The sequence below is a fragment of the Miniopterus schreibersii genome (genome assembly GCF_964146895.1).
Source record: "Miniopterus schreibersii genome assembly, chromosome: X".
NCBI classification, from domain to species: domain Eukaryota; kingdom Metazoa; phylum Chordata; class Mammalia; order Chiroptera; family Miniopteridae; genus Miniopterus; species Miniopterus schreibersii.
The window spans coordinates 98,115,427-98,129,065 of record NC_138104.1 but is presented as its reverse complement, the minus strand read 5'-3'; the positions used below and the strand labels follow the sequence as shown (position 1 = coordinate 98,129,065).

At 45.5% G+C, this 13,639-nt stretch overlaps 1 protein-coding gene across 1 annotated transcript in view; it reads right to left on the bottom strand.

Annotated features, from left to right (window-relative positions):
* Positions 1 to 223: 223 nt before the first annotated feature.
* RAI2 (retinoic acid induced 2) overlaps positions 224 to 13,639 on the bottom strand; it is a 59,683-nt gene continuing 46,267 nt past the window's right edge. The window contains exon 2 of the mRNA XM_081125799.1: positions 224 to 2,197. Within this exon, the coding sequence (XP_080981925.1) occupies positions 585 to 2,174 (1,590 nt within the window). The 5' untranslated portion in view covers positions 2,175 to 2,197 and the 3' untranslated portion in view covers positions 224 to 584. The remainder of the gene's footprint in view (positions 2,198 to 13,639) is intronic.

Genomic DNA, 13,639 nt, shown 5'->3' with positions numbered 1-13,639 from the left:
GGCCTAGAAGGGGAAGTGACTTGCTCAAGGTCATACATATTCCTAATCCTCCTTTTGTGGGTGTATAGGCCAACAGAATTCTTCTTCACCAACATTCCTGAAGAGCTTAGGTCTCTAAACACAGAGAACTTGTAGAGCTTTACAAGCAACAATTTGGGCCAAACCATGCCAGTTAAGGAATGCAAATTTTACAAATGATAAAATGCTGCAACCAATTAGTGCAAACAAACATTTATTGTGAAATATTCATCCTACCCTTTATTAGGTATTACATCATCAAAGCACTTTGTGGCAATGAAAATAGCTTTTTTTACCCCTCTGATTCACCCAATATTCCATTAAAGCTGCAAAAAATGTGCAATCTGCTTGAAAAATAGGTTGCTATTATTTACTCATTTGTGAAAAGTCAAAAATTAAAAAAGAAAATGATGCTAGCTTACAGGGCCTCTACAGCCAATTCGCCTTCCTGCTTCCCAACTACTCCCCCAAATAATTAACAAAGATAATTTGTTTTAAATGCTTTTTTATAAAATCAATGCACCTTTCCCCATATTATAATCATAAAAATTTTAAAAATCCTTTATTTACTTTCTTGGAAAAAAGGTGGCCAGCCGTTGTTTTTTTATTGGGAGCATGTGTATGTCCTGGGAGTTCACTTTCTTGAACTTTATGCTCCGGCTTTTGACAGGTTTTCTAAGGGGCTCCATGTTTCCCATAGACTCTTCTCCTTGGCTGTTGATGTCGTAGCCCTGAAACACGGAATCTTCTCTTTTGAAAGAGAAGTTTTTGGTGGACACACCCGAGAGACCTTTAATCTTGCCACAGAAGATAGTAGGCATGGCATCTTCCACTGAGACGATCACCTTGGCCACCTGGGAGTTGCTCACCATCTCAATGTTATTTTCAGCCTTGACCTCGCCACTGGGCTGGCTGGGCTGGCTGAGTGGCTGGGCAGTGTCACTGCTGCCCACATGGCTATTCATCATGGCTGAGGCCTCATGGGGTGTGGCAGGGGTAAAGGGCATGTCCATGCCTCTGGGCAGTTTTTCCAGCACCGTGTGACAGGGGCTGTCCACTGACCTGCTGCTCTTATACAGAGTCTCAGAGGGAGGCTCAGACTTCCGGTGGGCTGCCAGTGACAGGTCTAGGGCTGCATCCTCCTGGCAGATCAGGGGACTGACTGAGCCAGCCTTGAGCCAGGGCACTGATTTCATGGAGAGATCCAGGGCCTCATTCTCACTCCCCATCTTGATGACGGTGTGGCGGCTGAGCTGGAAATACTCCTTGGGCTGGAGGATTTCAAAGGGCTTCAGTTCCTCCTTCTCCAGAGGGGTCTGGGTGCCTTTAAAGGGGTTCAGGCCGAAGGAAGATGGTGGCTTGGATAAACTGGGGCTGAATTTGGACTCAGAACTCTGAGGCACTGGGATGGGGATGGGAATGGGGACGGGCACAGGCAAGGGGACGATCACAGGGTAGGGCACCAAGAGGGTGGCCGGTGGGACCAGGGGGGACAAGGGGGAGTTAAAGGGCTGGGGGGGCACAGGGGCATATCCAGGAGGAGGCTGACAGGGTGGGGGACCAAGAGTGCTCTGTGAGGGAAACAAATTCTGGAGCACAGCTTCAAATGGCAACGTGGGCTCCTGCGGCTGGCTGGGGATGCGCAAGTCCAGGAGCTGGGGCTGGGCCTCCCGGTTCTCGGCTGCCTGGAAGAGGTTGTTGTGGATGGCACTGGAGGAGCATGGGGCCTCCTGCGGCAGGACCAGAGGGGAGTTGAGGTGCTGAAAGACATGCTGCTCCAGCACCACAGGCAGCTGCACGGGGCCCTGCGTGGTCATAACATAGGTGGCATTGCCGTTAGGATTGAGCTCAGGCGCGGAGCTTCCCTCCACCTGCATGTGAATGGGCATCACCACTGGGCTCTCCCCAAGGCACAGGGGCTGCAACACGGTGGCGGCCACTTTTAGAGCCATGCCGCTCTGGGACTCGGCTGGGGGGTTCAGGATGGATGGGGCCGGCACCGTCACCAGCGCCTTCTTTACCAGGTCTGTGGAGTTGATGTTCCAGGCCTCCGTGGTGATCAGCTGGGCCATACCATTCTCCAGTCTGTTATTGGCCAAGGCTGGAGAGGAGTTGGTCATGTCCATGGAGAGGTTCTGTGACTGCAGATCATCCATCACTGGCCTCTGATGCCACTGACCTGCAACATAGAACACACAATATGAATCTTCTTTCGGAGACAATTTATAATTGCCTTAAGAGCTCTCTTCACATCTTTTAAAAGTTTCCATGTCTTAGTTAACCAGAGAGCACACCCATCTCTTCATGTATACATACATGTTATAGGCATTTCTTAATATATACAAACACACCCATGTGATCAGCTTTGCTTGATGAGCCCCAATTTAACAGACGATTTTGATATAAACACAGATGATGTAATGACTAAATTGCCAAGTGGGGTTAAACAGAGTATTTTTAAGCCTAATACTCAGCTTATATGTTTAGCTTTCAACAGACACAAAGATTCATTCCACATTGCTCTATCAGACAGTTAAGATATGCAGAGATTTGACTCGTTCAAATTCAAATAGGCAGCAGAGTCTTTCCTTTAAGAAAAAATCCCATCACATTAGAATATTCTGTGAAAATGGAAGAGGACCATCCCAAAACTGTAATTGAAAAAATCTAAAAAACTAAAAATAAAAACCAAAACTCTCTAGTAATAATTCTTCCAAAAGAAGCTTGATAAGGGGAAGAGCAGTGCACTTACACAAGGGAGTCATTACAGCTGTCTCACCATCTCCCTCCAACCAATGACATCCCCTGTCCCCCCAGCTCTCTGCCAGTGAAAATGCAAAACTTGCATGAATGCTTATCGGGGCCAATGTCACTTTCCCCAATCAGCTCATCCATCTGACCTGTGACCTCTCCTAACTTCCAGCTGTCAAGAGTGGATGTTAATCATTCTAGGGCTGGGGAAATGGAACACTTGTTGGAAACAAGCATCCTCAAAGGTGAGATACACTCTCCTGATGTCCGCAGCATCTCTGGCCACCTTTGGAGAGGCCGAAGGAACCCAGCACAGGTGCTTCCTGGAGGAAGCAAGGCTACAGCTGCCAATATGGCTCTCCATGGAATCGAGTCCATTAGCCTGGTTACCATGGAGAAGGCAGGCACCATGTCTAACTCCAGGATCTGTATAGCCCTGGAGTCTGGTTGGCATCAATAATAATTCAATAATCCTCAGTGTCACTGTGCATCTCTGATTCTAGATCTCATCTGTCTGAGCTGTCTAGACTTCAGTGCTGTGATCATCTAGTCCTCTGCTTACCACCAAATTACCAACACAACCTCCAAAACAAGAGAGGCAGCCCAGCACACCATGGGAATAGAAATAAACAAACAAAGCTTCGCCTTATGTGTGCTATTTTCCTTGTAAGGAGTTACATTCTGAAGAAGCCGACCTGGGGCCTGACTCCAGTCAGTGACCCACCCGCTTCTGTGCCCCACTGGGCACCTACACCAGCCATGTCTGCTTCCCAGGCCTCCTGCTTCCAGAGCATAGCACAAAGCACTCATTTCACCCTATGAGCTCCCATACAAGTGGACTTTTTATATGAAGATTCATTTAAAGCTTACTTTAAGAAGTGAAAACACTTGACCATTCAGATAAATTAGTCTATTGTTCAGGTCCTAGAGTCCATCTATTTTCTCATGTGGACATTTGACACTGTCTAAGTAACACACACACACTCACACAAATAACCTAATACCCTCACCCTTAATGCCCTCAGCCACATCCTAAACAATCCCATGGGCCCCCTGAAGTGCCTGCACCAACTCAAACGGAAGGAACTTGAGAATATGACTGTGAGCCCCACATTGACCCAAGGCAGGGTTCCTGAGACTACCTCAGGCAAAACCTGGTTTCTGAGCCAGAAAGTTAGACAATAGCCCTGGGGCATGTTGGGAGTCTCTCTCAGAAGCTCAGATCCTGTTCCCAAGAGAGGTCTGATTTTATTTTGTGAACTGAATGCATTTTCTCCACAGAAGCAACTATCAAGACAACCGCAAGGCCCCCGGTCCACAGCACCAAGTGCTCCTGAGCAAATGTTTTAGGACTGGGTACTTGGTATGGTGGGCAGGGGTTAGTTATCTCATAGCAACTCAAGGCAGGGGCCATTGCCTCCATGCGGACCCTGTGAGGACCCTAAGACTACTGGGGGAGGTCTCTGGAAGGTGAATTCAGCCTCAAGTGAAGCCATCTCAGTGATTTGGGCTACAATGGACAGATTCCACCCGCAAGACCCAGCTGCCCCAGTGAGGGCTTCAAAGTCTCCTCCTCTAGTCTCCATCCCAAAGCAGGAGTTCTGGAGAGGTTGGGGGCCCTGGCCCTGCTCCTGGTGATGCCCCCTACAACCCCAATGGCCTGTAGATGTGGCCTGCTTTCCTCTTCCACTGAAATAAGCCCCATGTAGGTTTTTTCTAGCAAGACAAATTTCTTCTTCTAAAGCATTCATTTAAAGTGTGTGTGTGTGTGTGTGTGTGTGTGTGTGTATGTATATATATATATATATATTTTTTTTTTTTCTGATAATTCTCTGAAGATATGTGTTTCCCAACTGTAGAGTCTCCAAAAAGCTTTGCTTTTTGTGGAGCCTGTACACAGTTATCAGTCATTTCAGATCAAAATTGGGTCATCTGCGTCCTTGTGGCTCAAAGTGGGGTCCTTGGAGCAGCAGCAGCATCTCCCAAGATACAACATGGATATGGATATGGTTTCACCATTCACCTGATATGCACTAAATATCTAAGAGGTAATTCCAACTGGGTTAAAAATGGTTTTGCTCTCCCAATAGGGTATAATAATTGTCAATTACTTGCTCTAGTGATTAAATTTTCTGAGCTTTAAACATCAGCACAGGGCCTTTTTACTGAAGCTGTGAACATAATTACCACATGAATGTCTTCCCAAATTGTTTAAAATACACAGAATACACAAAATAGTCACCCACTTTAAGGCCGTTTGCCTTTTACACCCAGAGATCTACGCAGCTTTCCAAAAGGATATGACTACCCAGGTTAGGTTTGAAAATGAGCTCCCCAACATGTTAGTTAATTTATTAAAACAGTGGTGGCCATGCAGTTTATGACTGAGTCTTACCTTCATGAAGATGGATAGTGGCTGTGGGGAAGTTCTGTCGGAGAGAACAGAGTGAAAATCTTAGCTTTGATGTGATACTGGTGAAAAATGGAAGAGGTGGGCAAGTCGGGCAGAGGAAGTGGTGGGTTGGAGCATCATAAACTGGCCATTGACACCAGGGAACACCAAAGTTTTCCCAGAGAGTGGAGTCAGGTAATCGAGAGGTGCCACAACACTTAGTTATGTTCCTTTTATCATCTTATCCTTTTGATTCCCATTTTCTATTTTATAACATAGGTAATAAATACAGGAAGACATATATAACTTAATAATGTGTATATGTTGAGGGGATGTTTAACTTTTTTTTCTGATAGGAGTGCAAGAATGAAAAAGTTGTAACTCAGCCAGAGAGCTGACACTCTCAAGGCCCAGTGAGAGTTACAGGGTCCCCCCTGCCTGAACAGGTCTTGGGGTCACTGGTGCAGTTCACCCTTACCATTTTTCAGAGCAGGAAACTAAGGGTCACAGGTTAAGTGAGGCTCAGAGGTTGTAGAGTTTACCCACTCCCAGACCTGTGCTCCTTCAAAAGCCCAGTCCCTCACCCATGGCTTTGGTTTCAAATTTCTCTTGAGCCTAAGGGGTCGCTTGCTACATCTCTATCTTTATCAGAGTTGAACACCAAAGTATGTGAGATGGTCTGATTCAACTATCAAAATGTCAAACAGAGTTTGATGGGTGAGGTTCTTGATTAAAAAAAAACACACAAAAACACTTGCGTTTGTGATACCTAATAGACAAGAGATTGAAATAGAAGAGATATAATTCAAGACATACATACACACAAGCTTTTTATAACTGTGAGAAAGACATTTTATGTACCTGGGACTCAGTTTCTTCTTCTGTAACATGGGATACTGCCCCACTCCCATGGTGGGGTCGAAAGTTAACTCTGGCCTTCCTAGAGTGAGTAGTGTTTGCTGAGGAGTCAAACCTGGCCTTCTAGGAATTGCTGCAGGCCATGAAGGATGGGTAAGGGTGGGCATTCTGGGAGAATTGGAGGGAAGAAGGAAAGTGCACAAGGGGGTGAGGAAAAGGGCAAAGCTGAGGTGGGTCTGGTTGGGCCACTCCCATGACCACTGAGAAGATGCCACTCCCCACCCTCCGCACTCTGAAGGCCAGGCCACAGGGGGATGAAGGGAGCAGCTTGGAGGGAGGGACCAGGAATGGTGAAAACGGAAACATTGGAGAACAGAGTCAGGTTCTTCTCAGAGTTCTGGTTTGTCTTTAAACCAGGCCAAGGAAGGAAGGGAAAGGAAGGGAAAAGATAAGAAGACCTCTTCAGTTTCAGTTAGAGCATGGTTTGTTTCTCTTGGGACTAAACTTCCCATTGCAGGGCAGTCTCTGTGGTTTGAAGACATCAGAACACTGGCAAAGAACCCACTATGTGCCAAATGTGCATACTATGTGGTCTCTGTGGAATCTCAGGTTAGGACTGGGCCTCAACAAGTAAACAGGTTTGTGCAAAGCTGGTTGAAAAGACAGGTAATAAAGCTGGACAAATCCAAAGAGTACAGGAAAAACTTCACGACTAGAACCAACAGCTCACAGGCCTGTTTTTTTTTGTGTGTGTGTGTTTCTTAATCCTCACTTGAGGATATTTTTTCCATTGCTTTTCAGAGAGAGTGGAAGGGAGGGAGGGAGGGAGAGAGAGAGAGACAGAGAGACAGGGAGACAGAAAGACAGAGAGAGGGAGGAACACCGATATGAGAGAGACACATCGATTGTTTGTCTCTCGATGGGGGCTGAGGATCGAGCTGGCAACTGAGGTATGTGCCTTTGACCAAAATCAAACCTGGGACCCTTCAGTCCGCAGGCCGATGCTCTAGCCACTGAGCCAAACCAGCTAGGGCAGGCCTGGTTTTCTATTGATGGCCTTGAATGGGTTCCACCAGAGCAGAAGAGGGATCTGGGAGACTGCCTTGCCTCCTTTCTCACCCATGTAGAGAGTGTCAGCTGTCTTTGCATTTCCCATCTCATTTCATATTCCTGATGACCTCCAGCCTGCCCACAAAGGAACTATGGCAGCCCTGGGGCCTCGCAGGCCTTGGTGTAGGACTGGAATAGGAAACCAGGTTCACATCCATTCATTTATTTATTCTTTCAAAAACTATCTGAGCACCTACTGTGTGCCAAGCAGGCATTTCTTACTCCTCCACCTTGGCACTGTTTTCTTCATAGGCCCATTGCCTTCTCTCTTGGCTCAATTCCCAAATTGTTAACAATTTGATACCCTGCCAGGATTATCTGCTCTTAACAGGGCTCCTTCAAGGCCCATATTTCTTACAGAGGTAAAGGAATAGTCTCTAAAGAAGAATGTTAGTCCCTAGACAGCAGTGGAAAAAGACTTTGGTGCAAGGATCTCTCTAAGGTAGAGAGGAAATGCTTATTCTCCAGAGAGATCTGCCTCTGAAACGAAAGGAAAGAAGTGCCCTCCTCAGGTCCTGGTGAACCTCAGTTGAAGGTGAGAGGCGCACCTCAGAATCACAGGAGAAAATCATGAAGAACTGCTGTTGGTGGCAGGGGACACTCACCTGGACAGTGGGCTGTGAGAGTCGGTGAGAATCTGTCTTGCATCCAGCCAGGGCCCCAGAGCCTTCAGCTGGATACACAGAACCCCTGACACCCTCAGGTGCTGCTGCCGGAGCAGCCATCTTGTGCACAGCTCACGTTTAAGGTCTCCGGCCAGGGTGTGTCACCTTAAAAAGCTATGGTTTTTGGAGATTTTTCTGGCAAAAAATAAACCTCTTAAACATGGAACAAAGAGCAGGGTGAAACCTGCCTCTGGAAGAAAAAATACTTCTAATTAGATTGAAATACAAAGGTTAAATTTTTGTTCTGGGAAAAGGGCTGTTTATAATCCTGTGTCATTAGCAGGACATTTTCCAGAGACTAGTGTGCCAGAAATAGACCCTCTAAGGGGTCACTGGAAGGAAGGGGTGTAGATTTGTGAAGTACAAAGGACTAGAGTTCAGATTTTCACTTTCTTCTAGTGCATGCGGGCCCCTCACCAAACACTGGCACTGAAATAAACAGTGCCAGCCTCACCCTGGGCACTGGGTCCCCTGTGAGAGTGGTCAGAAGTACAAGCTTTCAACTCAGACAGGCATAGGTTAAAATTTCAGCTTTGTCTTCCTTTGCTAGCTGTGTGAACTTGGGCAAGTTAGTTATAAGCCTCAGTTTCCCTCTGTGCAAAATAGGGATTTAAAATAAGACCTGGGGTGGTTGTAATAATTGTAGGGAATAATTTATGTAAAGTAATTGGCACAATGCTGGCACATGGAAAGTGTTCAATAAAACATGGCTATCATCATCACCATCACCATCATCATCACCATCATCATTGTTGTCATCTCGTCACCAGAGTCATTTTCATCATTATCAGATCCACTGATCAAATTTCCTCTGAGCATCTTTAGTAGTGTAATGCTCCCAATAACTTTGTACATTCAGTTTCTAAGTTAAAACCCTGTTTGTTCAAAGATTCATTTTAAAATCAGCTGCTAAGAACTGGGAAGGCATTTACCATAGAATTTATGTTACACTTGATGGTGAGGTTTCTGCAAAAACTCACTTAATCCCCAACATAGCTGAAATATTGAACATTTGCATTGAAAATAGGAAGCCAAGCTGTTGCAGTATTAGAATAAAAGACAGTGGTAAAACAATTAAATAAATACAAAGTCTATTTCTCATTCGAGCTGAAAGGCTGGGGGAGAAAGAAGAGGCAGCCAGAGCCTTTTGTGTGTTGAATACAGACTCATGAACACGTAGGGGTCCAGAACGAGTCTCCCCAGAATGTGCCACCCTAGCATGCTGATTATTTCGTGCTGAAAACAAAGTCCAACAAGGTCAAGAAGAAGTTTTGTTTGTTGGTTTGTTTGTTTTTTCACCTCTTACTTTACCTGCTTAAAGAAATTCACCTAGAAAAACCTGCTTCAGGAAGGGAACCTCAGCTTATTCCCCTCAGCCCATAGGAACTAAGTGTGGCCCACAGGGAGGATCCAAGCAAGTCTGTTTGTTAGGTTCCCGTGTCCCATTGTTTCTGGGTGGTCCAGCAAGAATTTGTTTACCGAATGTTTGCTTCTTCTCATCTACCTGTAAATTGCCAGCTTTCCCTTCAAAGTACCAGACCTCTGCCTTCTTCTTAGTCCAGGTAAATAAGCCTCAACTGCCCAATGTATCTTGGGGTCCCATATTTTTAGGGAACCCATACATGCACATATGTAATAAATTCGGTCATTTTTTCCATAACATAATCTGTCTCATGTTAATTTATTAGACCAGTCAGAAGAACTTCCAAGGGTGGGAAGAAAAGCATTTTTCTACCCCCACAAACATTGTAAGGTTCTGAAGTTACTGCTGATTGGCTATGATATATAATTTCACTTCAGATCCTACGGTTTTCCTTCTGGTTATTGACACAGGGGCCTAAATAGCTCTCCTTTCCAGCTCAGCAGTGAGATTAGGGTCATTTTTTCACTCACAAGAGGAACAAAAACAAGGGAGGGGTGGAAGAGGAGAGGAAGAGGCTAAGGACAAGAGGGACACAGAAAGCAAAGAGATTTTCTAAGATAACAGGGCAAGAGTTGAAGGAAAGAGTGGGGAAGGGGGAGAAGATTAAAAAGTGTGTGTAGGTCCAAATGAGTGAGAGACTGCTCAGATGGAAGTGATAAAAGAGAAACTGGAAAGCTATAAGGAAAGCACTGAATCGGCATTATTCAGGTGGCCACAAGGGAACGCTGCTGAGCTATAACAATTGGTTACTATGCAGTGTGGTGGGGGGAGAGGTGGAACTGGAACTTCTTAGTAGAATGAGAATGTGGGGAAAATATGAAATTGTTCACCAGTACTAGGAGGTACATAAGGAAGGTGATCCATATTTGGGAGAAGCTTCTCCCAGGCTTTAAAGCCACTAAGCACATTCACTTGTGACTTGGCAGTACTGTCAGTCCTAGAAAAAAAACCCACGTAGATTTATCTTCTTTTGGTGCCTAATCTTCATTTTTGTTTATCTCTTACTCCTCCTTGGGCAGTTAGAATTGGGTTTCCGCCATCAAAATTGGGTTTACCAGAAAGAAGTTGATAAACTCATTCTCTCTGAGGTCTATGACTGATAGGTTCAAGAATTATGTTTCCTTGATTGGCATAATCAACATAATTCAGCCAGTAATAAAGCTATGGACAAAGAAATGAAACTCTAATTGAGGGATTTCAGATACCAATCATGGGGTGGGGCCTTCCTAATTGTTTTGAAATCTCTCCATACAGACAAGGGCCTACAACTATGACCAAGTTTGCTGATTCCACTAAAAGGCACTTGAGATTCCAAAAGGAGACGTGACATAGCCTCAACCTTTAAACACTCGTAGGTAAGAGAGGAAGTGAATGCAAGTCAATTCTTCATTCCCTTATAGACTCAATCCATAAAGACTTACTGTTCACACACCAGGAACCTCATGAGTATGTGCCTGCAAGGTCCAGAGATTTTAGCAGTATCTGGAATTGTCCTTACGTCATGGTACTTCATGGTCCTTACTTACCCTGTTACTGAACTGGCTACCTCCTGCAACTCTGGTTTCTGTCTTAACCAGATTTCTATGCAGAGGTTAGGGGCTCTCAAAAGATTGTGCTTCCCCAGGCCCCTCCCCCATGCACAACATGCTACTGCAGTGCTACATCCACAGTGGAAACTTAACAACCATCACCAATAGTGGTAGACATGGTGAGGGGTGTAAAGAGGGAAGCTTGGCTTTTGGTGAATCCAACTGGCTAGTTATCTTAGTGGGGTTCCCCCCTCCCAAACAGGCATTTGACTGAAAGCAGTTTATTTGGGAGAGGATCACAGAAAACACCAGTAGAAGAGTGAAGCAGTGAGACTGGGAAAGGGCTCAGTTCCACTGGGGATGCTGGGAGACAGTGGCGAACACATGCCTCAGAGTTGGCATGTTTATTCACCAACCCCCATCCATTACTGATCAAGGGCTGCTCCTGAAATGTGTGTTAATTCCTTGGCATTTCCAGCTAGCCCAGCATGCAGGCCTAGTGTGCTTCTGAGACCACAAGATTTTTTAAAAAGTCCTCCGGGAGAATCACAGGTATTTGCAGTTAACAGTCTTTGGTATATATAGTCTGATGGGATATAGGGGCAGAGCACCAACCATGTCTGCTTTACACCAGCCATGCCCTGGAACGTTTCAGTGGTTATGTGAAGACACAAACATCACCAATTCAGGCCACATGACAAGGCATTTCCCCAACGGCTGACACTTTCTACTTTCTATGACCCCTGTGAAGAAGACACTCTGTTACGATAATCTCCAAGCCTGGTAAGACAGAAACCAGAGTTGTGGGAGGTAACCAGTTCAGTAACAAGTAAGGACCATGAAGCACCTTGACATAAGGAAAATCCCGGATACTACTAAAATCTCTGGGCCCTAAAGGCACATACTCATGAGGTTCCTGGTGTGTGAACAGAGGAATCAGCTCACATGAAGTGTGCCTCGAGATTCCATAAAGAGCCAGGCACACAAGGAGGCCAGGAATGCCTCTCTCCAAAAGCAAAACAGTCCAGAGATGAACAGCTTGGCTAATGTGTTCCTTTGGGGCTCTTGAGAAAGTTCTTTTAATCATATTTGTGCTGGCTGGAATGCAAAATGTTCCTGGGATGAGTCACAGAGGGAGTTTCTCTTCTGGTGATCTTCTGTTCCAACTCAGGGACCAAAAAACAATAAATAAATATATGCCACTTCACTTCATCAGCTGCATACTCCCTAAAAATAATAATAATAATAACCTCGACCCAAGAAGTACGCAGACAATGCAGAAAGAAGAGGGTGGAGAATGCTCATCTTTTAATCAGGGAGACTGCTTTCTGGAATTGTTTTGTCAAAAGCACCCCTCTGCCTGGAGGCAAGCCTTCTTAAAAGCAGAACAATGCACTCTGAAAAATCTTAGGGTTGGTCAGTCTTTTGAAGTCTGATAAATTCACTATATTTATTATCTTAAAGCAAGTATGGTGGATGCAGCTGATACAGCATAAACAGTTGGGGTTTATGCTGTGTGACATCTGGCTAGTTGACAATGAAGATTATAGGTGTTATTTCTTATTTCTTTGGTGGGGGAGAGTTCTCCTTGAATGTATGTGTTTATACACACACACACACACACACATACACCTCCTCCATGGTGGATGAGTAGAAAGGAGGCCACCTACTGTCCCTCTAACACTTGAGGCGGATCTCCAAAGCAAGATTCATGGTGATTCTCCTTTGTCCTCACCTGCGCCACCTCTGAGTTCAGTCATTAAACCTTTATTCCTGGAGGTGACATGTGAACTGGGCTTGGACAGATGGGTAAAATTTCAGCAGAGGAGATGATGGAATGGGGGTGGGGCAGAAGCACAGGAGGAAAGGCACAAGAGGAATAGTGTGGAGACTGGACAGCAGGCTGCGCAGCTGAAGCACAGGGCTGGGGAGGGCTTGAGGGAGAGGCAGGGTGCTGTGAACATTAGAGGGGTGTCTGGCTCTTCCAAAGGGTGTTAAAAATTGCCCCTCTGCCTGGCTGAGCGTGGCTCAGCGGTTGAGCATCGACCTGGGATCCAGGCTATCAGGGTTCGATTCCCAGTCAGGGCACATGCCCGGGTTGCGGGCTCGATCGGTGACTCTCTCATCATTGAGGTTTCTATCTCTGTCTCTCCTTCTCCTTTCCTCTCTCTGAAATCAATAAAGATATTTTAAAAAAAAATTGCCCCTCAACAATGAACTTTGTCCCCCAAAGGATAGCCAACTCAACGAACACAATTTTGATTTCTTCACAGGCCCTGATGAACAATAAGAGGCCATGGTGCAGTGCTGAGGAAGGTTGAGAGGAGGAGAAAGGATATTAATTGGTAGGGCTATTCTAGCTCTCTCTTCTCTCTCTCTCCATTTCACTCACACACACTCACAAGGTGATATTAATAAACTATTTATTAAGATGTACTTATTATGTGCCAGGCACCCTGCTAGGTATTTTATATTCATTTTCTCAACTCAGTTTCTCAGCAACTCCAGCAGATCAGTACTACCTTGGTGTGAATTGGTTTGTTGGATTTTTTGTCTTCTTTTTTTCCAGGAATAGAACTGTGAGTCCCCAGGGAATGGTTGTTTCGATGGGAGGGAGGGAAAGAGTTTTCTAGAATGTGAACAACATTCAGTGCAGGAAAGGCAGGTCTAGGGGAGGTAAGGAAAAGACACGGCAAAGGTTCCTGGCTCCATATGTAGGGGCAGGAAAGGCAGGGAAGCCTAGAATTCCTTGACCTTCTGTACCTGGAGTAGGCCCATCCCTGAACTTCCCCCTCCACTATTACCAGAGCAACTAGCCATTACTGGCCTTGAAGGACACAGGTACTTTCATTTCTTCTTGGAGCCCAACTCTCCCTTCCTATGCCTCTGGACC